This window comes from Scyliorhinus canicula, chromosome 7 (genome assembly GCF_902713615.1).
Source record: "Scyliorhinus canicula chromosome 7, sScyCan1.1, whole genome shotgun sequence".
Taxonomy (NCBI): domain Eukaryota; kingdom Metazoa; phylum Chordata; class Chondrichthyes; order Carcharhiniformes; family Scyliorhinidae; genus Scyliorhinus; species Scyliorhinus canicula.
In genome coordinates this window covers 147,592,277-147,618,168 of record NC_052152.1, presented here as the reverse complement: position 1 = coordinate 147,618,168, position 25,892 = coordinate 147,592,277, and the positions used below count along the sequence as shown (strand labels likewise).

At 50.6% G+C, this 25,892-nt stretch overlaps 1 protein-coding gene across 1 annotated transcript in view; it reads left to right on the top strand.

Moving 5' to 3' along the window:
* LOC119969448 (protein-glutamine gamma-glutamyltransferase 2-like) overlaps window positions 1-25,484 on the top strand; it is a 51,288-nt gene extending 25,804 nt beyond the window's left edge. Inside the window, exons 7-13 of the mRNA XM_038803087.1 lie at window positions 2,166-2,301; window positions 10,009-10,112; window positions 11,101-11,343; window positions 12,184-12,453; window positions 15,064-15,224; window positions 21,527-21,663; window positions 23,928-25,484. Of these exons, the coding sequence (XP_038659015.1) occupies window positions 2,166-2,301; window positions 10,009-10,112; window positions 11,101-11,343; window positions 12,184-12,453; window positions 15,064-15,224; window positions 21,527-21,663; window positions 23,928-24,078 (1,202 nt within the window). The 3' untranslated portion in view covers window positions 24,079-25,484. The remainder of the gene's footprint in view (window positions 1-2,165; window positions 2,302-10,008; window positions 10,113-11,100; window positions 11,344-12,183; window positions 12,454-15,063; window positions 15,225-21,526; window positions 21,664-23,927) is intronic.
* Window positions 25,485-25,892: the final 408 nt, after the last annotated feature.

The window sequence follows — 25,892 nt, the reverse complement described above, 5'->3', positions numbered from 1 at the left end:
GTGGGTGCTGTTGATACAACGAGCAGATCCAAGAAGAAGGCCCATGGATCCCAAAGCAAGGCAAGTCCAGGATCTTGAGTGGGGGAGTTTCAGCAGTTTAGGGAAAGGGGGCTGATTGGGGGGTGGGGTTATCAAGGTTTACGGGCAGCACGGTAGCATGGTGGTTAGCATAAATGCTTCACAGCTCCAGGGTCCCAGGTTCGATTCCCGGCTGGGTCACTGTCTGTGCGGAGTCTGCACGTCCTCCCCGTGTGTGCGTGGGTTTCCTCCGGGTGCTCCGGTTTCCTCCCACAGTCCAAAGATGTGCGGGTTAGGTGGATTGGCCATGCTAAATTGCCCGTAGTGTCCTAATAAAAAAAAGTAAGGTTAAGGGGGGGGTTGTTGGGTTACGGGTATAGGGTGGATACGTGGGTTTGAGTAGAGTGATCATGGCTCGGCACAACATCGAGGGCCGAAGGGCCTGTTCTGTGCTGTACTGTTCTATGTTCTATGTTCTATGTTCTAATAAGGGAGACAATGGGCGAGATCTCCGCACTTCCGACGGTGCGGAGAATAGCGTGGCTCGTAAAATATTACGGCCACGCTGTTCCGACGCCCTCCCGCTATTCTCCCCCCCCACGCCCAACTCCCGAGACGAATCGCTGCCGCCGTTTTTTTACGGCCGGCAGCGATTCTCAGCTGATAGATGGGCCGACAGCCCTTTACGGCTGTTTTTACAAACGGCAAACACACCTGGTCTGGCCGTTCGTAAAAACGGCCGTAAACACTCGCATTTTATAACCATGGCACCGATTGGCACGGCAGTACCACGGCCGTGCCAAGGGTGCCATGGGCGCCGATCGCGGGCAGCGGGCCCGATGCCCGCGCACTATTTCTCCTTCCGCCGCCCCGCAGTATCCATTCGCGGGGCGGCTGAGGGGCAACCCGGCCCGCGCAGCGCGATGACGTCATCCGCACATGCGCGGGTTGGAGTCTTCCAATCCGCGCATGCGCGGCTGACGTCATATGACGCGTCAGCCGGCGCTAACTCCGGCAAGCGGGCTTAACGAAATTCGTTAAGCCCGTGATGCCGGAGCTTACGGCGTCGGGCTGCTATCCCCGACCGGGGACCAGAATCGGTTCCCGGTCGGGAAGGGGGGGGCTGGCGTCAAACCCGCCCGGGTTTGACGCCAGCCTTACGATTTCTCCCGTTTTGGGAGAATCGCGCCCAATGTGTTCTGAATATTGCCCATGACATTTAAATTAATAATTAAGATTAACTTAACTTGCTTACAAGGTTATGGACTCCAATAATAAACTGCCCATGCCATTGCATGCTAGAAGTGGTCAATAAGGTGGGAGTGGACTGGCCACTTTTATTTAAAAAAAAGCTTTTCAAAGTGTGTGAAGGAAGTTTTGGGACCAACTTTGGGGGTGTCCTTTGCGCATCAGGACAGACAGCAGCCCCCTAAGATAGTACTCTCCTCTTTCTTCCTACCACCTGCTGTATAAAACACAGTACCCACCCCACCCCCCAATCAGCCCCCTTTCCCTAAACTGCTGAAACTCCCCCACTCAAGATCCTGGACTTGCCTTGCTTTGGGATCCATGGGCCTTCTTCTTGGATCTGCTCGTTGTATCAACAGCACCCACTAATGCACTCTCAGTACTGTTGGGACTGCTGGGGCTTTTGGCCAGTCCAACTGGCTGACAGGTTCTGAGGGTGGGACTTCCTCCCGATGAGAGGGTTGTAAGTTCCATGGGCTGCCCATTTAGCCCATGTGCAGTGCATTATGGCTGGCATCCAGTGAGTTGGCTCCACATCAAATTGATGCTGCATTATGTTTTCAATCAAGTGATATTCAATCACCGGTATTAGTTGCTATCCTCATTCTTCACATCAAAGCAACATTTTATTTTGCATGTTGCCAGAGTCTGAAAAGATCTAGTAATTGAGCTCCATATTGCATGCCAAATTGCTAGTCAGTATCTTAGTGCATTGACATTATGATTCACAGTGGCAACAATCTTGAGGCATCAATTTTCAACAATTGGCCGATGTAATCTGCATTGAATTATGAGATGATCACATTGGTTGAGAATTTGCATTTTAAGAGCATTTGGATAGTTATTCTTCTATAGTTGGAAACTCATGGATGTCCATTAATAATTCTTTTGTTCTTTAGTTTTGAGATGTTTAGGAATTCCAACCCGTGTGGTTACAAACTTTGACTCTGCTCATGATACCAATGCAAACTTAACAATTGATGAATATTATGATCTAGATGCAAACAGCACGGGAGAATCAGAGGATAGCATTTGGTGAGTTAAAAACCGAAATGAATATTCAAACAACATGACTGGTTAACAAATGCATTCTGAGTAACATAATTCTACTGATATAGTTTTACTGAATGGAGAGAATTTTATGGTAACCAGCTCTAGTGACAGTGGGATGAGGAGTGAATAAATATTTTCCATATTAAAAAGAACGCTGACTTAAAGAAGGAGCGCGAGGGAGAACCTAAGAGAAGGGAAACCAAATTGGAAGGAATGTTAAGCAGCATGAAATCAGAAACATGATCAAACCAGAGGTGGAGTAGAGCTGGGGAATATAGCTTTGCAAGATGCAAGAATAAGCACAAGTGAACATTTCAGTACATTAGGAAAGTGGACAGCAGCCAATATTTCAAGGAAGTTAATATACACTTAGAATAGGGCAATATAGTTATGTTGGTAGCAGAACAGAGATTCTTAATCCGCAGTTATGTAAGTAAGACATAGGGGGTTCAAGGGTCAAGGGCCTGCAAGTACAGCCCAATGATAGGGGCTGTTTAGCTCACAGGGCTAATCGCTGGATTTGAAAGCAGACCAAGGCAAGCCAGCAGCACGGTTCGATTCCCGTAACAGCCTCCCCGAACAGGCGCCGGAATGTGGTGACTAGGGGCTTTTCACAGTAACTTCATTTGAAGCCTACTCGTGACAATAAGCGATTTTCATTTCATTTTTCATTTCATGTTGTTATGAGCCTTGCCCATCATGACAGGTTAACTTAAGATTTTGGGCTCTTCACTTTTTTTTTTCAAATAATTTTTATTGAAATTTTTACAAAATATAAACATCTCAACTCTATTAACAAAACAACCGCGGTAACACCCCAAGAACAATACCCATCCAACTTCAAAAGCAACTACAAACAAAAGAAAAAAACTAAAAGAACACCCAAACAACGAAAGGGAAAGAGATAACACCCGCCACATCCCACAAACCCATATACACAGTTCTCCCTCCCACCGAACCAAAGCCCCCCCCCCCCCTCCCTCCCCCCCCCCCCCCCCACCCCCCACCACCACCCCGGGTTGCTGCTGCTGCCGGCCTATTTCCCTACCGTTCCGCCAAGAAGTCCAGGAAAGGCTGCCACCGCCTGAAGAACCCTTGTATTGATCCCCTCGGGGCAAATTTCACCTTATCCAATTTAATGAACCCCGCCGTATCATAGATCCAGGCCTCCACGCTTGGGGGCCTCGCATCCTTCCATTGGAGCAAGATCCTCCACCGGGCTACTAGGGACGCAAAGGCCAGAACACCGGCCTCTTTCGCCTCCTGCACTCCCGGCTCCACTGCAACCCCAAAAATTGCGAGTCCCCAGCCTGGCTTGACCCTGGATCCCACCACCCTCAACACCGTCCTTGCTACTCCCTTCCAAAACTCCCCCAACGCTGGGCACGGCCAAAACATATGGGCGTGGTTCGCTGGGCTCCCCGAGCACCTAGCACACCTGTCCTCGCCCCCGAAAAACCTACTCATCCTCGTCCCAGTCATGTGGGCCCTATGCAGCACCTTGAACTGTATGAGGCTAAGCCTCGCACAGGAAGAGGAGGAATTCACTCTCTCCAGGGCATCCGCCCACGTCCCCTCCTCAATCTCCTCACCCAGCTACTCTTCCCATTTACACTTCAGTTCCTCCACCGAGACCTCGTCTACCTCCTGCATCACCCGGTATATGTCCGAAATCCTCCCTCCTCCAACCCACACCCCCGAGAGCAACCGATCCCGCACCCCTCGTGGGGGCAGCAAGGGGAACCCCTCCACCTGCTGCCTGGCAAATGCCCTCACCTGCATGTACCTAAACATGTTCCCCGGGGGGGAGCCCAAACTTCCCCTCTAACTCCCCCAAGCTCGCGAACCTCCCCTCCACAAACAGGTCCCTCAACCTCCTAACCCCTGCCCTGTGCCAGCCCAGAAATCCGCCATCAATGCTCCCTGGGACAAACCGATGGTTCCCCCATATCGGGGCCTCCATCGAGCCCCCCACTTCTCCCCTATGCCGTCTCCATTGCCCCCAAATTTTGAGGGTAGCCACCATCACCGGGCTCGTGGTATACCTCATTGGAGGGAGTGGCAACGGTGCCATTACCAGCGCCTCCAGGCTCGTGCCCACAGATGACGCTGCCTCCATCCTCTTCCATGCTGCCCCTTCCTCGTCCATTACCCACTTACGCACCATCGCTGCGTTGGAAGCCCAATAGTACCCACAGAGGTTGGGCAACACCAGCCCCCCCCCCCCCTATTCCTGCCCCGTTCCAGGAACACTCTTCTCACCCTCGGAGTCCCATGCGCCCACACAAATCCCGTGATACTCCTGTTGACCCTCCTAAAAAAGGCCTTCGTGATAAGGATGGGGAGGCACTGGAACAGGAACAAAAACCTCGGGAGCACCGTCATCTTAACGGACTGCACCCTCCCCGCCAGTGACAGCGGTAACATAGCCCACCTCTTAAACTCCTCCTCCATCTGCTCCACCAACCTTGTGAGGTTGAGCTTGTGCAGGGCCCCCCAGCTCCCAGCCACCTGTACCCCTAGGTACCTGAAGTTCTTCCCTGCCTGCTTCAGTGGGAGCCTACTAATCCCCTCCTCTTGATCCCCCAGATGCACCACAAACAACTCACTCTTGCCCAGGTTCAACTTATACCCAGAGAAAACCCGAATTCACTAAGAATCCTCATCACCTCCGGCATCCTCCCCCCACCGGGTCCGCCACATACAGCAACAGGTCGTCCACATACAGCAACACTCTATGCTCCTCCCCACCCCGCACCAGGACCCTCCAGTTCCCTGACTCCCTCAATGCCATGGCCAGGGGCTCAATCGCCAACGCGAAGAGCAAGGGGGACAGGGGGCACCCCTGTCTCGTCCCCCGGTACAGCCGAAAGTACTCCGACCTCCTCCTATTTGTGGCTACACTCGCCATCGGGGCCTCGTAGAGCAGCCTCACCCACCGGATAAACCCCTCCCCAAACCCAAACCTCTCCAACACCTCCCACAAATACTCCCACTCAACCCTATCAAAGGCCTTCTCCGCATCCAATGCCACCACTATCTCCGCCTCCCCTTCCATGGCCGGCATCATAATGACATTGAGGAGCCTTCGCACGTTCGTATTCAACTACCTTCCCTTCACAAACCCCGTCTGGTCCTCATGAATGACCCCGGGCACGCAATCCTCTATTCTAGTGGCCAGGATCTGCCAGCAGCTTAGCGTTGGCGTTTAGCAGCGAAATCGGCCTATGTGACCCGCACTGCAGAGGGTCCTTGTCCTACTTCAGGATCAAGGAAATCAGCACCCGTGACATAGTTGGGGGCAAAGCCCCCCCCCCCCCCCCCCCCACACCTCCCTTGCCTCGTTAAAGGTCTGGACCAACAGGGGGCCCAACAGGTCCAAATACCTTTTATAAAATTCCGCCGGAAACCCGCCCGGCCCCGGCGCCTTCCCCGACCGCATGCTCCCCATCCCCCCGACCACCTCCTCCAGCTCGATCGGCGCCCCCAGTCCCTCCACCTGCTCCTCCCCCACCCCCGGGAATCGCAGCTTGTCCAAGAAGCGCCCCACTCCACCCCCCTCCACTGGGGGCTCCGACCGGTACAGTTCCCCATAGAAGTCTCTGAAGACCCCATTAACATCTACTCCCCTCCCCACCTTCCCAGCCTTATCCGTCACTCCCCCAATCTCCCTGGCCGCGTCCCGCTTTCGGAGCTGGTGTGCCAGCATCCTGCTCGCCTTCTCCCCATACTCATACACCGCCCCCTGTGCTTTCCTCCACTGAGCTTCCGCCTTTCTGGTAGTCAATGGGTCGAATCTGGCCTGAAGGCTACGCCTCTCCCCCAGCAATCCCTCCTCTGGAGCCTCCGCATATCTCCTATCCACCCGCACCATCTATCAGTCTCTCCCTCTCCCTCTGCTCCCCCCTCTCCCTATGGGTTCAGATGGAGATCAATTCCCCCCTCATCACCGCCTTCAATGCCTCCCAGACCGTCCCCACTCGGACCTCCCCGTTGTCATTGGCCTCAAGGTACCTCTCGATACATCCCCGAACCCTCTCGGCCACCTCCTCATCTGCCAGCAGCCCCACCTCCAAGCGCCAGAGCGGACATTGGTCCCTCTCTTCCCCCAGCCCAAGGTCCACCCAGTGCGGGGCATGATCTGAAATGGCAATAGCGGAGTATTCTACATCCTCCACCCTCGAGACCAACCCCCTGCTCAGGACAAAAAAATCAATCCTCGAGTAGGCCTTATGTACGTGGGAGAAAAACGAGTACTCCCTGGCCCTTGGCCTCGCAAACCTCCAGGGATCCACCCCCCTCATCTGGTCCATAAATCCCCTCAACACCTTAGCCGCCGCCGGCCTCCTACCCGTCCAGGACTTGGATCGATCCAATGGGGGATCCAGTACCATGTTGAAGTCATGATCAGGCCCCCCACCTCCAGGTCCGAAATGTGGCCCAACATACGCCGCATAAACCCCGTAACGTCCCAATTTGGGGCGTAAACATTCACCAACACCACCCGCTCCCCCTGCAGCTTACCACTCACCATCACATATCTCCCGCCACTGTCAGCCACCACATTTAACGCCTCAAACGACACCTTCTTCCCCACCAGGATCACCACCCCCCTACTCTTCTCATCCAGCCCTGAGTGAAATACTTGGCCCACCCATCCCTTCCTCAGCCGAACCTGGTCCACCACTCTCAGGTGTGTCTCCTGGAGCATGGCCACATCCGCCTTCAGCCCCTTCAGGTGCGCAAATACCCGGCCTGTTTGACCTGCCCATTCAGCCCCCTCACATTCCAGGTTATCAGCTGGATCAGAGGGCTCCCTGCCCCCCCTCCCCTGCCGATTAGCCATACCCCATCCCTTGCCCACCACCGGCCAGCGTCCCCCGCTCTGCCAGCTTCCCACAGCGGCAACCCCCCCCCCCCCCCCCCCCCAGCACCCCCTGCGTCCTCCAGCTCCTTCCTGACCATTTCAGCAGCAACCCGGTACCACCCCCCCCCCCCCCCCCCCCAGGCTAGGTTCTCCCCTAGCCGCACCCCTCCCTCCATAGCACTCCCGTGAGCCAGCTAACTTCTGCTGACCCCGGCAACTCCCGCCCTACCTCCGACTCCTCCCCACGCGGGACTACCCCTCCTCGATCGTGCTCGTCAATGGGTCCTCCTCCTCCCCGCTCTTGCGCGGGAAAAGAAAACAGCCAGCAACGACCCGCGCTTCTCAGCCCCGACCCCGCCCCCACCATCTCCCAGCGCGGGAAACCCGCAGAAAGTCCGTGCTTTCGCCCTGTCCGGCCCCGCCTCCTCTAGGGCAACTCCCATTGTCAGTCCCCCCCACCAGCTCCCCGATCTCCCCGTTTACCCCCCTGCCCGAACCCGTCCACAAGACCCCTACAAAAAAACCCATACAGAAAAGACAAATCGACATCACCCCACCCACCCTAAGGCCAACCCACATCTTACATTAAACCAAGCAAATACAAATACAGTATTATACAGCATCCCCCATCTTAGACCCTCAGTTTGAGTCAAATTTCTCGGCCTGCACAAAGGCCCACGCCTCCTCCGGGGACTCAAAATAATGGTGCCGATCCTTATAGGTGACCCACAGACGCGCCGGCTGCAACATGCCGAACTTCACACTCCGTCTATGGAGCACCGCCTTCGTCCGGTTAAACTCGGCCCTCCGCCTCGCCACCTCCGCACTCCAGTCCTGGAAGATCCGCACCTCCGTGTTCTCCCACTTGCTGCTCCGCTCCTTCTTGGCCCACCGGAGCACACACTCACGATCCATGAACCGATGAAACCGCACCAACACCGCCCACGGCGGCTCGTTCGGCTTGGGCCTCCTAGCCAGAATTCTGTGGGCCCCCTCTAACTCCAGGGGCCCCTGGAAGGACCCAGCCTCCATCAGCGAGTTTAACATAACCGCCACATAGGCCGCCAGGCCCGACCCCTCCAGCCCTTCCGTGAGGCCCAGGATCCGCAAATTCTTCCTCCTCGACCGGTTGTCCAGCCCCTCGAACCGCTCCTGCCACCTTTTATGGAGCGCCTCTTGCATCTCCACCTTCCCCGCGACGGCCACGGCCTCATCCTCCCTTTCGGAGGCCTGCTGCTGCAGCTCCCGGATCGCAGCTCCCTGGGCTGTCTGGGTCTCCATCAGCTCCCTGGTGGTTACCTTCAACGACTCCAGCAGCTCCAACTTAAGCTCCTGGAAGCAGCGCAGCAGAGTCGCCTGCTGCTCCTGAGCCCACTGCCTTCAGTCCTCCGGTTCTCTGCTGGCCGCCATTTAGTCTTCCTTCCCCCGCTTTTTCAGGGGTGCTTTCTCCGTTTTTCTCCTTACCCCACTCCTGGTCCGGACCATAGGACCATAGGGGTCGACTCCTGTCCTCTTCCCACGTCGGGATTTGTCGACACAGCTCCGTTGGGGGCCCTGAAAAGAGCCCCAAAGTCCATTTTCAGCGGGAGCTGCCGAATGTGCGGCTTAGCTCCGCATTGCCACCACCGGAAGTCCTCTTGGGCTCTTAACTTAAGAGTTAAGTGTGGGTCGGGAAAAAGCTTAATATGACAGAAGAAAATATGCAACTCTGCAAAGTTTTGACCACATTTGTTTCCTACCAGTGGTAGGTTGATCACACATGAAATAGTTCTTCGGAATACTCAGTGATCAATTTATTAATCAAAATGTTAACTACAACAAAACATGCTCATGGATACTGATCATCACCTTTGGAAATTGGAAACTGATTTGCTCTTTATTTTGAAAATGATCAGAAATTTTGAATTTTGCAAGTGGAGGTTAAAATATGATAGAATGTGAGCAGATTTAGGAACTAAAATGTGGTTTTAATCAATGTATCACAAAGAATCTCAAACTAAGGTCTTGAGGGGATCTCAGTTGGTGCACGACGTATGTAAATATGATGATTTAGTAGAACAAGTTGCTGTATAATAAGAAATATGTTCTGCTCCATTATATCCCTTTGGGTAAATTATGTTCTTTTTAGATGGAAGTTTTCAGGAGTGTGTCAATATTTGCAGGAAGTCACCTTGCATGGGATTTCCATGTCAATATTTGATGGTCACAGCTAAGAATCCTTTTTTAAAATTCTTTCATGAGATGTGGGTATCACTGGCAAGGCCAGCATTTGCTGTCTATCCCTAAGACCCCTTGAGCTGGGTGGCTTACAAGGCCATTTTAGAATCAGCCACATTACTGTAGCCCAGAGTCAAATTCAGCCTAGATCAGGTAAGGATGGCAAATTTGCTTTCCTGAAGGGCATGAGTGAATTGGATGAGATTTTATGACAATTGATGATACTGTAGTTTCATGGTCATACCGAGACCAACTTTAAATTCTAAATGTAATTAATTGAATTTAAATTCCACCAACTCCCATGATGCGATTTGAACCCACATCCCTAGAACATTAGCCTCGATCTCTGGATTACTAGACCACTGGCATACCACTACCCATCATGTCCTCTATATCTGAAATGAAAATGAAAATTGCTTATTGTCACAAGTAGGCTTCAAATGAAGTTACTGTGAAAAGCCCCAAGTCGCAGCGCCTGTTCGGGGAGGCTGATACGGGAGTCAGTATTTGTACTGTTTCTGTCACCGTGCCTAGAACTATTTAATATCTTATCTCTTGTGAGAATTCCAGTCACCTGTGACTTTCCTCTTGCACTTTTGCTTCAGGAATTTCCACGTGTGGGTGGAAAGTTGGATGGCACGAAATGACCTCAACCCAGGCTTTGATGGATGGCAGACAGTGGATGCAACGCCACAGGAGGAAAGTGAAGGTAAAGATCAGAATGGCATGAGGAAACGCGTGTGCATTATGAATGAAACATCGACACATGGGAAACACAGAAACATGAGTCAAACCTTCGGGCCCTGAAACATGTTGCCGCTGATCTGAATCATATCTCTGCCTACCTGCCATGGTTCCATAACCCTTAAAACTCTTTAGTAATTAAAATATAGCAATTGTAGTTTTAAAATTTTCAATCGACACAGGGCTCAGATGATTGTTAGGGAAGGAAATTGTAGATTTTCACAACTTTTCATGTGAAGAAGTGCTTTCTGACCTCACCCCTGAATGATCTAGCTCTAATCTTAACCACATGACCTTCCTTTTGCACCCCCCAAACCAGAGGAAATAGTTTCTCTTCATGTACTCTACTAAATCCTTTAACCATCTTAAAACTCTCAATGCGATCTTATGAGTTTTCAAGAATACAAGTCTCTTTTATATAACTGGCCCGCATATTTTTACACTTTTGGTACCTTTAGGTATGCCATAGGATCCCTATTGTGCAGAAGGAGCACATTCGGCCCATCGACAGTGCACTGACTCTCTGTAAGAGCACTCTCCCTAGGCTTCCCTACCCTATTCCTGTAACCCCATAGCCCCACTTTATCTGCACAACTTTGAATTGAGGGAGGAAATCGGAGCACCTAGAGGAAACCCATGCTGACATAGTGAGAAGGTGCAAGGCCACACAGACAGTGGCCCTAGGATGGAATTGAACCTGGGTCCTGGCCGCTGTGAGGCAGCAGTGCTAACCACAGTGCCACCCTAATTGATTATAAATAGGATAAATGATGAAGTGGTTAGATACAATTCAATAATTGAATTGAAGAGTTCACCCAGTGTGAATGTGCATATGGTACATAATCTGTTTAAATATACCGCACAGACAATAGAAATAAGCCCTATACGTACCCGTTCAGTTCATTTCATGATCATCTATTCAAATTCTCAATAATTTTCCTATTTGCTTTTAGGAACTTACTGCTGTGGACCAGCTCCAGTAAATGCAATCAAAGAAGGGGAGATGGAAATGAAATATGACGTCCCATTTGTTTTTGCGGAGGTAAATGCACATTGTGTGGATTGGCTCATCTTTGAAAATGGAGACAAAATGCAAATGAATGTTGATGATTCACGTGTTGGCCACAAAATAAGCACAAAACGCTGCGGTGCCGACGAGCGTGAGGACATTACAAGCAATTACAAATATCCCGACGGTAAGAACAGAATTAATTCATGCAAAGTGAGAAAGGCAAATGTGTTTAATTTCTAATTGTATATAATACTGCTCAATGCAAAATAAGCAGGAGTTCAAAAATACTTTGCTGGGAGCAATTGTTAATGTATTGTTCATCGTGAATACAGGCAGAAAACTGACTATTTTAGATATTATCTTTTATAATGAAGCAGGTTTAATAAGTACACTCATGGTGAGGCATCCTTTGGGTAAGATTGATCATAGTACAGTATAAATTTCACATTGTGTTTGAGAGTGACTTGCTTAAGTCCATTGCTGGTCGTCCAAAAAAAAATAAGTAGGAGGGAAAATTTTGGAATCCATTATTATGAAAATGATAACAAGGCACTAAGAAAATCATGATAGGTAGGACCAACATGGTCTGATGGAAAGGATAATATTTTTGAGAAATCTATTAGAGTTTTTTGAGCCAAGCAATAACAGGGCCGATAAAGGCAAACCAGTGGATGTAACACTTTTGGATTTTCACAATGCTATCACTAAGATGCCACTCAAATGCGTAAGGGACCTGGAAGGCTGGATAGATGATTTTACAGTGGTTAGGAATTAACTAAATTCAAATATAAAACAGAACAATAAACTGCATGGCAGTTAGGTTTGGTGCAAACTATGATCAGAATTTGGTCCACATGCAGACCATATTTGAAATGGTTCAGCTTTAAATCAGCTGGTTAATTCATATTGAACAGTACTGACCATAAAACTGTCAGAAACACAGGTTATTAATGCGCAGAAATTATTAATACCTGCAAACTTACTCGTTTTGGATGCAATAAAGCTCATTTTTTTTGACTCCAAGGTTCCGTTCAAGAAGCAGAAATTTTTGAAAAGGCTAACCGAATACAAAATATTCCAACACCAGACAAGACACTTAATTTGTCTATGACCACCAGTCTGCCTATTCACAATGGAAAACCATTTACTGTCTCAATTGTTGTCTCCAACAAGACTTCAAAGGAAAAGGTCTGCAGCGTCAACTTTTGGGCTAAGAAAAGAAGGTACCATGGAGTATCAGAGAACAAATGCATTAAGAAGCTTAAACAAGAGATCACTATTTCTCCCAATGAAGGTAATGAAAGTGATACTATGTTTAATCTGGAAATACTCAGAAGATCAGGCAGCAACTGTGGAGAGAGACACAGACTTCACTGGCCAGGTTTTCAAAGAGGTGCCAGGAACCTGATGTCCAATTGCCAGGTCTCAACTGTGTTGCTTATTTGATGCTGCTTTTAAATGTAAATGCTTTCATTTGGCAGGATGGGAGCATGATGCCCAATTATTGGCATCGAGCAGCACCATGTAATGGAGGCCACCTGCCTGGCACCTGCAGCATAGGCAGGTGGTATCCATGACGGGGCCTGCTGCAGCCTTGCTGAAGAAAGAAGTCAGCTCCGCAGAGGGCCAACAGCCAAAGGCATGAGACAGAGTGCAAGTGCACAAAACAGGTGTGAAGTGTGGGATTTGGTGCAGAATATCTATGTCATTCTGCTGAGCAGTCATCTGGTAAAGATAGAAACTTCAACATATGTTAAATGGGTTTTGTGGATAAACCCAGGTGCAGGCTACTTTTCCATTCTATTCTGGTTCTCCCCTGCACAAGTGGAAACTGAATGTTGGCTGGTATTCTCCGAGCCTCCACACCAAAATTGCTCTCAGCGCAGGGGCGAAGAATGGGGCGTCAGACCCGCGATCGGGTCCGACAGCGGGACCCGAACCTCCGGCGACCGGAAAATTGGCGGCAAACGCGCGCACGGTCAAAGCGGCGCAGGTCGGGGGCCGTTAAAAGAGGCCCCCGCAGCGATTCTCTGTGGTCAACCGGCCGAGTTCCCGCCGGCGTGGTTCATGTATGGTTCCACCTGGTGGGAGCTCGGTGTCGCGGCTGCAGTGGCCGTTCTGATGGGGGCGGAGGATCAGTCTCCGGGGGGGGCCTCCACGATAGCTAGGCCCGTGATCGGCGGCCACCGATCGGCGGGCGCGTACTATCTGGGGGGGACCTACCTTCTTCTGCGCCGGCCCACTGTATGGCTCCGCCATGTCACGCGGAACCACCGCGTGCATGCGCTGACCCGCGGCCAGAAGTGCAGGGCCGCGTATCGGCAGCTGGAGCAGCGCGGAGCACTCAGGTGCCGTGCTGGCACCCTGTAGGCCAAGGAATCGCTGGGCCAAGAGGTCTGTTGATGCTGGCGTGAAACACTCCGGTGTTTACGCTGGCGTCAACACTTAGCTGTCGTTTTGAAGAATCTCGGCCAAGGTTATCATTGTGCCCGAACCTTACCTCAATTAGTATCAGCTGCTCTTAATCGCAACTGAAGCCTGCACTCCATTATCACAGAATTTGCAACATTAAACTGGACCAGAGTGTTGAGCTTTTCAAACTCTCCATCAAAAATTTCAGTCCCTACCTGTACAACACAGGAGAGGGGCTTAATGGTCTATTAATTGGAGATGAGCAGTTTCCCGCTCACTGCAATTCAGAGATGTCCCCCGCGACCATAAATTTTAAATTCTGTCCTCGCTAGGTACTGATACCACCAACAATATTATATATGGCCAGCCTCACATTTCAGTTCAATGATCTTCCATCAGAACTAAAGAAATGTCATTGACATGAAATCTTAACTCTGTTTTTCCTTCCAAAGTTGCTACCAGTCCTGCTGAATATTTTGGGAGCATTTTCTGTTTTCTGGGTTGAATTTAATGGAGCCTGCCAGAACAGGAGTGATATTTACCGGGGAGAGGTGATAATCGATGGGAGCACCCGCTTTCGATTCTTAATGTCAGGAAAATGATCTGCAATTTAGTGGAGGGCAGGAAGGGCCTGACATGGGACTCCCTCCCGCTGTGGTGAATTGGGGTGGGGAAGGGTCAGAGCATCGGTTGGGGTGGGAATGTGGGGGCCTGCATGACTGGAACTAAATTCCACCAACTTGCTTTGCAATAGGTTGTTTTCGTTGTTGCAATATGTGAGAGTTTCCAATCCTATCTGCCCTGGGACCAGAAATTCCCATGCAATTTGGCTTGTCCATCATATTTACTGGCCCGCCCATGATGATTCCCTCAGCACGCTTGACCAGAAGATTTAGGCCAAGATCGTTCTGCCCGTGTCTGCATGGGTTTCCTCCGGGTGCTCCGGCTTCCTCCCACAGTCCAAAGTGCAGATTTGGTTTAACACAGGGCTCAATCGCTGGCTTTGAAAGCAGACCAAGACAGGCCAGTAGCACGGTTCAATTCCAGTACCAGCCTCCCTGAACAGGCGCCGGAATGTGGCGACTGGGGGCTTTGCATAGTTACTTCATTTGAAGCCTACTTGTGACAATAAGCGATTTTCATTTCATTTCATTTTCATGTGGATGGGCCATGACCAATTGCCCTTAGTGTCTAAAAAAGCTTAGGTGGTGTTGCTGGGTTGCGGGGTTAGGGTGGAGATGTAGGCTTAAGTAGGGTGCTCTTTCCAAGGGCCGGTGCAGACTCGATGGGACGAATGGCCTCCTTCTGCACTGTAAACTCTATGATCTATGATCGAATATTCATCAGCGATGTCGCCAGGTTCATAAGCATTGGGTCTGTGTTAAAATATTGAACTATATTTGTATTAATATATCTCAAAATGTGAAATGATACATAAAAATTATATATGTGTCAGTTTTGTAACCTTTTTTCCTTTCCTGATATTTTGCAGATATGAAAATCCCTGTGAAATTGGATTACAAAGAATATGGCATGTTCCCTGACATGTACAACCTAATTAAGCTGATATCTGTTGTAACTGATGTATCATCAGAAGAAAAAGCTTGTGCAATAAAAGACATTTCTCTGATCAACCCTAAATTAACAGTTAAGGTAATAGTGAACCTCACCTCATTCAACGTTCACATTGGAAGCTAACACTGATTGAGCTAATATCTATTGATGGATTTATTTTCCCTTTTTCTTTTTATATTAGGGCAGATTGTAGACAGCGGTGAGAAATGTGTGCGCCAGGGTCAGGAAATCAGATCACTACTCACTTTGTAATCCAAAAGCAACAAATTGCACGTACTGGTGTCCTATGACATCATAAAACAATCCAAGGCTCTTCGCAAGAGAATTAGAAAGCAAAATCAGACACAGAGACACTTTTGGTGACATTAGGGCAGATGGCCAAAAGCTTGGTGTCATCAGCCTGATGCTAAGCGTCATCAGCCACGACCGCAACGGGTAACCCCTGGCGCCCAGCAACCAGCCCCTCAGCCAAGGGGGAGGTGTCCCTCGAACATGGTGGGGATGAAAGAATGCGCCAATACAAATGAGTCACGTACACTGCCCGGGTACCGGGCGCAGACGTGCAGGATCCTCATGCAATGATCACAGACCACCTGCACGTTCATGGACTAGGTCCCCTTCCTACTGGTGAACACGGCCCTGTTATCCACAGGTGGCCGCACGGCAGCGTGCAAACCATCGATCGCCCCCTGCACCATGGGCATCCTGGCCACAGCAGCGAAGCCCGCTGCCCGGGCATCCTGGCTGGCCCGGAGCACAGGGAACTGGATGTAGCAGTCCGCAACGGCATACAGGGCGTCTGTCCGGTGCATATAGCGCTCGCCCGGTGCACCGATGCCTGTGAGATGCCGGACAGGCACCCACTCGACGCCTGGCATAGATGTTCAGGGCACCGTAACTTTGACGGCCACGGGGAGAGAGTGTCCTCCCCCAGTGCCATGCGGTGCCAGGTGTGCCATCAGGTGGCAGATGTGTGGCACGGTTTCCCAGCTCATCCGTAGTCGCCTCCTGCATGCCTGGTTCATGAGGTCCTGGTACGATGAGCAGGACCAGTACACACAGGGCCTCATTGGGCGTCTCCGTGGCACCACCACTACCTCCTCATCCTCCTCCTTCTCTTCCTCGTCCTGCCATGTGGGCGGCCCTCCAGCCTGGACAGCGGCCACCTGCCTTCCTGCAGCACGCTCCTCTGCGGCAGCCTCCTCCGCCTCCCTGGCACACTCGTGCTTCAGCTCCCCCAGGGCAACATGTAGAAGTGCGGCTCCCGCTACGGCGGCCAACATAGCTGGGTGATGACCAAACATAACGGCCTGCAGGGGGTGGAGGTGAGGGGGGATAGATGACATGTTACCATTGCCCATACCCCCCCCCCCCCCCCCTCCTAGCCAGGTGCCATGGGCTGCATGGTCGTGACTGTTGGCAGCTGGCACACGGCCAGGCGGACACCCCCCGCCCCATCCCCGGCACTCACCTTCCCCAAACCCCTGACCCCTCTCCTCTCCGGCACACACCCTCTCCATCACTCGCCCTCCCCGGCCCACCCCTCTCCTCCCGGGCACGCACCCTCTCCATCACTCACTCTTCCCAACCTGCCACCTCTCCCTGGCACGCACCCTCCCCGGTTCCCCCCTCTCCTCCCTGGCACGCACCCTCCCCAACGCCCCGCCCCCTCCACCCCGGCACGCATCCTCCCCAACCCCTCCTCCTCTCCCCCCCCCGGCACGCACCCTCTCCATCACTCGCCCTCCCCGGTCCCCCCCTCTCCCCGCGGCATGCACCCTCCAACGGCTCCTGCGATACCCCCCACCCCCTGTGGCCATGCCGTCACTTCTCTGGCAGCCGCACCACGCCGACCTCTACCTCTGCGCTGGCCGGCGTCAACCAGCCGTTAAATAGGATTTACGCTGGCGTGACCCATGGACACGTCGGCGGGACTTCGGCCCATCCAGCCCGGAGAAGTGGGGCGGCCCCGGGGCCGTTGCATTGCGCCGGTCCTCTACATTCTCTGCGGCGCGCGGCACGATTCACTTCGACGGGATTTTGGGGGGGGCCGGAGAATATCCCCAGGTCATCCTCCCATTTCTTTCTTGTTGTGTCCAGTACGGTGTCGGACCTTTCTACCAGTCAGCCATACATGTCGCTAGAGTTCCCTTTATCTAGGATACTTGCGTCCAGTAGGTCTTCCAGTAGTGTCTGTCGTGGCGGTTGTGGGTGAGACATCCTTGCCTCCTTTCGTAAGAAGTTTTGAGCTGCAGATACCGTAGCTCGTTCGCCCTGGCTAGCCGAAATTTCTCTGTCAGTTCGTCCAGTGTTGCGATCTTGCCGTCCGTGTATAGGTCCCTGACTGTCAGTGTCCCTCCGTCCTTCCTCCACCTTTTGAAGGTGGCGTCAGTCAGTGCTGGTGTGAACCTATGGTTGTTGCAGATGGGAGCCTTGTCCGACATTTTGGTCAGGCCAAATTGCTGCCACAGTTGGTTCCAGGGTTGGAGGGTGGCTGTCACCACTGGGCTGCTGGAGTGTTTTTTGGGTGGGGATGGGAGTGCTGCCGTGGCGAGGGCCCGGAGGGAGGTCCCCATGCAGGAGGCCTCCTCCGCGCGCACCCACTCGGCCTCTGGATCCAGCCCCTTACTCGCTCGACTGTTGCCGCCCAGCAGTTGCTGCCCCCCCCCCCAGATTTGTTTTTTGTAGGACCTTCTTTGGGATCCTAGCATTTTTACCCCCCCCCCCCCCACCCCCCCATACGAACGCCATGATTAGTTTGTCCAGTGCTTTGAAAAAGGCCTAGGGGATGTAGATCGGAATGGATCTAAACAGGAAGAGGAACCTGGGCAGTACGTTCATTTTGATCGTCTGGACTCTCCCCGTGAGGGAGAGTGGGAATGTGTTCCATCTTTGCAGGTCCTTTTTTACTTCCTCTGTCAGACTGGTGAGGTTCCATTTGTGGATCCCTTTCCAGTCATGGGCTATTTGGATCCCCAGGTAGCGGAATTTGTGTCGGGCTTGTTTGAACGGCAGCCCCTTTAGTGCTGCCCCCCCCACCTTGCGGGTGTACTGGGAAGACCTCGCTTTTGCTCATGTTGAGTTTGTAGCCCGAGAAGGCTCCAAACTCTTTCAGGAGCACAATGATTCCGTCCATGCTGCTCTGTGGGACCGAGATGTAGAGGAGCAGGTCATCTGCATAGAGTGAGACTCTGTGCTCTCTGCCTCCCCTCCCGCCCCATATCTGTCGGATTATGGCACACCAGGAACTGGAGGAGGACGTTGAGCACCAGGCCTCGTCCGACGAGGAGAATGCGGATGAGGGCTAGGATGGTTAGGGTATGGGAAAGCACAGGAGGCCGTACAGCATGTGCACCAGGGCGCCGTGCATGGGACAACGTGATCTCCAAGTTCACCAACTAGGCAGCTTGGCCACCTGCAGGCCACCAAACATCTCGTCCCACCCTCACACACCCCGTCTGACCAACCACCCCCTCACCTGCACCCTCTCCTTGCACTCCAAAAACTGTCCTGTGACCTGAGCCCCTTGGCAGCCAAATTCTAGATGGGCCTGGCAATCTTACGGTTGTCATATGTGATGTGGTGCCATCCTGTTCAGCCCATTGCCCATCTGATGTGCCAGGGACATGTGGGGGAGATCCAGAGGCGCTGATGTGGTCTGGCACCTGCTCTCAACTGGCATGGGCCCCATCATCACCTCCTCCCTTGGGGTGCCAATGGCCTCTAGGCTACCTCTTGGGACAGGGATGTGGCCAACGCAAGCTCCGGGGGTTCCCCTACTAACTGGCATTGCCAGTCCTGGAGGCCTGATCTCATCGCGACCAGGGTCTTGATGCTCGCGGCCATGGAGCACAGGGACTGCACCACTGCCCTCTTGAACTGTGCCACGTCCCTCTGGGACTGTGCCACATCATTCAGAGACCAGATCAGACGCCCGCAGCTATAACCCGTTGTGACTGGGCTAAGCTCTGGAGCGCTGCTGCAATGTCCATTTGGCACTGGTACATGGCTGCCTGCGACAAAGTTTCCCTAGTCCTGTGCCTTGGCCAACACCCACTATCAGAGTGCCCCAAGCCTTGGACATCCTGACCCATGGCTGATATCTTTGCACCAAAGGCCTCCACTACAGATGCCACCCATGTGATATTGACCTGCATGCCATGCATAGTTGGCACCGCCTCAAGCTCCTGCAACAGCATCTCCAGGCACTGGATGGTTGCTGACACCCTCTCATGTGTTCACTGGTTCTGTGCCTGCATCTCTAACATTGATGGGACTGCCTTTTCCAGTAGCCCGAGACTTGTCTGGTGGCAGCTAGTCCCAGGATTGGACTGCCCTCCAACCGTCCGTTCCCTCAGTGTTTCTACCTCCACCTTAGGTACTGCTGCATGTGTGTCATGCACACCAGTCTCCCAGTAACCTCTTCGCTATGGTCCCTAACCGAGCTGAGTGCTTCTGGGATGGTGGAGGCTGCTGGTGACTGCAGTGATGAGAAGACAGTGTTGTGCCCGGACAGGTGCTCCAGGGTGTTGCGCAGTTAAGGTGCAGTCACCAGTAGGTCCTGTCACGACGCCAGGTGATCCTGCAAGACAAAGGACAAGACGCATGGTTAGATCGTGGCAAGGTGTGATGTGAGGGAAGTGTTGACACATGTGCCATTGGAACATCATAATTCATTAAGGGCTCACTTGAATCTCCAGTGCTGACCTCCATCTCGGCAACTGCCCGCTCTGCAACCCCATCGCCTCTGCTCTGCTGATGGTGAGGGGCCACAAGTCCAGTGCCCCTCCTCCCGGCTCCTTCTATTCCCTGTGGTTCTCCTGTGGGGGGACAGATAATGCACAGTGTGAGGCACTTAGGTGTGGAATGCACAGGAAGACAGAAGGGTTTCCCACCTCACCCAGCACTGCCTATTGATCCACCTGGTGGATGCCTCATGGAGCTGGGGGGGTGGGGGGGGGGGGGGGGTGGGGGGAGAGGGGGTTGATGGATTTTGCATTGTGTGGGACAGTGGTGGTGCCAGGGTCACGGAGGTGGTGCTGGCTGCCTTGAGGATGTCGTGTAGCTTCTTCCTGGTGCTAGCGGTGAGTCCGACGGCGTTCATGGCCTCTGCCACCTGCGCCCAATCCCGGTTGACATCGGCCGGTGGCAGCCTCCTTCCCACCCTGGGGAGCAGGGTGTCTCACTTCTCCGCCATGGCGTCCAGCGGTGCCTCCAGCCCTGCATTGACGAACTTCAGTGCTGCTTTTCAGGGTGGCACCTTAGTGGCTGGTATGAGAGTGTGTGGGGAGTGAGTGCTTATATGTGGCTGCAGCTTGTCAGGCACTCGAGTGCCGATCTCACCCCTGGCAAATCACATGTCGGCGTGCTTTGGAATTGCACTAGTTCCACGTGGCACCAGTCCTGGCCCATTAGCATGTTCTGAATGGCTCCAGGACCAGCATGACCATCATGTCTGTAGAACACCCGCCATTCAGTCCCAGCATCAGCACTTAATCTCTTAAATGGAGAATCCCACCCGAAGGGTTTTGAAAACATGGATGAGGGTTTTACAATTGAGGTATTTCTTGACCAGCAGCCAATGTAAGTCAGCAAGCACCAAGGTGATGGATGAGTAAGGTTTGATGCAAAAGATGCAGGCAGAAGAGTTTTATCCAACCTCAAATGTATAGCAGGCAGAATGTGGAAGGCCAGCGAAGAGTGTGTTGGAATAGTTAATTCCATAGATTAAAAAAAATAGATGGATAAGTGTTTCAGTAACAGATGAACTGATGCAGGGAAGGAATCAGGTGAGATTTGTTGCAATTTGTGAGGCAGGCCTAAAACGTACTTGCACAAAATGTATGACCGCATTCACTAATGCATTTAATGTCATGAAAATTTGAATATTGATTATACTTGTCCAATTTCTCATGGTTTATTATGGGACTAAGCCATGCGCTTATTTTCAATATGAAGTTTGCATAAAAAGAAAGATCTGTGTATAAACAGATCACCCGGTAGTTACAGATTTGCTAGACCAATTAGTTCATCGTACTTCGTCTGCCAAGAAAAAAACCTAAATTCCCCTCTCCGTGGGGAAGTTTGCACACTTATTCACGACAAGAGTAGTGGAAATTTGGGATGGTATCTCCCAAACGGTTATGGATACAACGAGAATAGGAGCTTTCAAAACTGGGATAGTTTAGTGCTTGTTAAGGATATCAAGCATCGTCTTTGATACTCAGGAAGATATTTGGATATAAATCCCCAATGTGTAACCAAATATTGTGTCCTCGGTGAGCCGAATCTATAAAGTCATGTTATTACTAACCTTAGTGTTTCGATGGGAGTAAAGTTTCATTTCAATATGTTAAAAAAATCCTGATTTATTTCATCAGATGATGAATTTCTCTGCTGTGCTGAATAAGAAAGTTCACATCGAGGTCAGCTTTCAGAACCCTTTTCCTGAAATTCTGAAGGATTGTGTCTTGACTCTTGAGGGGACAGGTCTGATTGAAGGTGAAATGGAAATAAAGTAAGTAGAGACCCTTTGGAAAAGTACAGTGTTTGTGATTGGTAATAAGCAAATGTATCTCCAGCATCTGGCTACAAATGATCATGTCATACCTGAGTCAAGAGCAAATTGGCACAGGGTCAGTAAGATCCAAGAAGCGAATGTATAGCTCAGAGATTGATGTTCAGCCTTCCCTTCTCCCTGGTTGCAGCCCAAACATTTCCCTGCTGAAGTTCTTTGCAGAGGCGCACACTGGGCATTTCAATTCCAGTATTTATACTTTTCAGGCCTTTTTGGAGAGGGTGCGTGTTGGGTCCATGCCTCCCATTCCCCCAGTTAAGTCTGGTTCGGGATGGCCCAAGGATGGCTATTTCCACTTGACTGCCAAATGCAGCGCTTAAGTGGACAGTTATTCACCCTCTGTCCATGAGAAAATTAAATGTCCCAAAAATATTTGGAATCCACTTTACCAGGTCCAGTCATTTTCTTCATTTTTCTGCCAAATCCCTGTGGCATTATTTTGCAAGTGTGGTCAAATGGGCAGGGGAGCATTTAACATATTTGGCACACCTTTTGCACAAATTTCCTCAGAGCTACCCCAGCTAGTATCACTTCCCACTCTGCTATTACCGCAGTGGAACTCATTGGACCGGTATAGTAGACTCCGAGTGAGGTCACTGCCTTATTGATCATTGATAACATAATTTGATATATTCAGCAAATGTAAAAGATGTAGCTGAATCATTTTCAGCATTGTTGGAGATTCCTGTCTTTGAGACACTGAATGGAATTTAATAAGGATGGGCTGGGGTCAAGGGGTAGGGGGTGGTGGTGCTGACCAAAGCTTGTTGGACCACCACCAAACAAATCTTCAGGAGCCCCGAGGTAGTTAAGACCCAAATTGAAAGTGGGAAACAGTTGTATAGAGAAATGATTGCCTGTGAATAGAGGGAGCCTTTTACCCTCCTTCACAGGGCTGACCATGTCAGGAGGTAAGAACTAATTTAACACTTTGAAGCTTATTTGTTTCGCCACACATAGTTGATATATGCAGCTCAAGCTATTTAAGAATAGCATAGACCCTGCAGAGGGCAGTGTTGAACCTAACATTTGGAGTTGAGACAGGTGAATAGAATCGTTAAAAATTAGAAATTATTTTCTTTTGTTGTTAAGTGAATTTTCTTCATTAGTAAAGAAAACGTTAGAAATTACCAACCCTTCCCTTCCTCTCTGCTGTTCCAGTTCAGTGCTGAACTTGATAACGCAAAACATCAGGCTGAAGGACACTCTAGGGAAACTGTGGCCGATTTTTTTGTACATTTTTTCTTTCATGAGATGTGGGTGTCGCTGACAAAGCCAGCATTTGTTGCCCATCCCTATTTGCCCTTGAACTGAACATTTCAGAGGTCAGCTAAGAGTCAAACACTTTGCTGTAGGTTGGAGTCACATGTAGGCCAGACCAGGTAAGGATTCCAGATTTATTTCCCTAAGTGGCATTAGTAAAGCATATGGGTCTTTCCGACATTCAATGATAGTTTTGCGATCACCATCAGACCAGATTTATAGACCTGAATTTTTGGGATAGTGAGCACTCGATCCCGTCGTCCTGAGAGTCGTCCTGTAACTCATGCCTGCTGGCCCCAACAGACCCCAAACAGCCATTTTACACACAGTTGAGCATTGATTGGCAGCAGGTGGGCTTTGGAAAGCTGTCAGCCAATCTGATTGGCTGTCAGCTCTCCAGCCTTTCCAGGCATAGTGCTGCAATGGCCAAACGAGGAACTGGAGTGCGGTGCCTAAACCTGAGTCCTGGGACCACACTTCAAGTAAGCCCCGGGCAATCCCAGGGGCAGGAGGGGAGAGGATGCCCTGGGGGCCGAAAAGGGGGCAACCTTGGTGTTGGGGTGTAGGCTGGCGTGGACAGAAGGGCTAGGTTTCCCAACTGGTGCTGGCCAGCTTAGAAATTGATGTTGGGTGGGGCTATCATTAATTCGGGCATGGGCAGGCTTCCCCTCTGAGGCTCTGCCTGCTCCACTGTGAAATTACGTCTCGGTCGGGCTGGGCGGGATGCTGGAGAGAAACCCGTGCATGCAATTTTACACTCCCTGCCTCAGAACCTGCCATAGGAGGAGGGGGCGGGGAGGGGGGGGGGGGGGGTGTGTGTGTGCGCGGGTGGAGGGGTGTAACATTCTGCCCATAATTCCAGATTTACTGATTGTATTAACAATTTTACAATCCTTGTCTTACAATTCTAAGAATTTTTCCTCATTATTTCTTCCCCTCAGAGTTCCCAATGTAGCAGCGAACGATTCAGCCAAAATAAAGTGTAACTTTGTTCCTTTGAAGACGGGGTTGAAGAAACTATTGTTGGATTTTGACTGTGACAAACTACGAGATGTAAAAGCATCCTTGAACATCACAGTCCAAGAAAAATAGAGAACAGAAGAAGCCTGAAATAGTGCTCAAGACGCTATTTCTGAATCCAAGGGATAGTCATTAAGGGATGCATTAACTGCTTACATTTTCACAAAATCATTAAATATTGCAATCAGGATATTTGATTAAATACACCTTTTGCTTAGTTGCAAATGTTCATCAATTTTAATACTGCATTTTTTGGGTATGAGTTTTAGAAGTATGAGTTTTAAGTATGAGTTTTAGAAGATTTTTTTTTTAAATTTAGAGTACCCAATTAATTGTTTTCCAATTAAGGGGCAATTTAGCGTGGCCAATCCACCTACCCTGCACATCTTTGGGTTGTGGGGGCAAAACCCACGCAAGCATGGGGAGAATGTGCAAATTCCACACAGACAGTGACCCAGAGCCGGGATCGAACCTGGGACCTCGGCGCTGTGAGGCTGCAGGGCTAACCCACTGCGCCACCGTGCTGCCTGCGAGTTTTAGAAGATGGTTATATTTTTTTTCTGCAGCTTTAAACGTAGGATAAATAAAGGGGGTCATATAGTCTGGCATCTGCCTGACTGTCAGTTTGGGTGACTTGCTTGTTTGAAATCAAAGGAGGGGAATGTTTATTGGGACGAAGGTGCTGGGTATTTATGGTTGGATAGAACCTGAATTTCCCAAAGTTGTAAATTGTGGCACTGAAAACTATTGTTTATTTCCATGATTATAAGGAGCTGGGATCAAAGTTGTCCAAGTTGCATTTCTACCCGAATGCGAGGTTGCCAGAGTGCTGGGAAATCATTCTTGTGATCAGGCAACAGACAAATCTGTGAACATCACAGGCAGACAGCAGTTTTGTGTTGGGGTGCAGCTACTGGAGAGGCAAATGGCAGAAGAGAGAGTGAACCAGTCCTGCACCTGAAACAGAGAAAATACTGACTCTATTGTTGGTAGCCATGATGTGGAGATGCCGGGGTTGGACTTCGGTGAGCACAGTAAGAAGTCTTACAACACCAGGTTAAAGTCCAACATATTTGCTTCAAACACTAGCTTTCGGTGAGATAGATTGTTGGTGAGATAGAATGCAGGTGACAGGACAAGCTCAAATTGAAGTGACCAAAGTTTGTGGTCATTCAAGGGAGGCGGGCAGCTTCGCCTGGCTTGGGCTGGAGGGCAGGAATCTAACCCTCAGAGTGAAAGTCAGTTTTAGGATTAGATGTTACCTCACCGGGAATGGTAAAAAGGAAACCCATCGGAAGTTGGGAGCAACTTTGAATTGTTTACCAAGACAACGGCAATTTTGTGGAGTGTGCGAGGGGTCATATGTAGAAACGTCACATTTTGTAGTTTAAAGTGTGTTTCCAACAAAAGAAAATAGTATGTAATCAATAGTGTTTTCTCAGTCATTTAATACAATAAACACTTTTTAAAATCTGAAATCTTGTAGTGTTATTATTTCAGGTAGCAACTAGAAGTTTGTATCTATTTTTCAAAGTTATTGGTCTCTACGGAGCTTGCAACTGATGAATGTTCCGTCCCCAGAGGATTTAGGAGAACATTTTCATTCACTTGGAAAGAAAAGTCTTTCTTCAAACTGCATGGGGAGGAGTGAGCAATTAAAGCCTCATACAACAATACAAATGATTTATGAGTTTTCAGCTTACATACTATACTGAGGCTGATCTGTCTCCTCAGGTGGATGTAAAATATTTCATGCCACTCTGGGATGAAAAGCAGTGACTTTTGCCACCAGTGTTGTGACCAATATTTGCCTCTTGCGACATCACTATAACAGATTGTCTAGAGGCTGAAATTTTCTATACCCCGGCCCTCCCAAAGCAATGGCC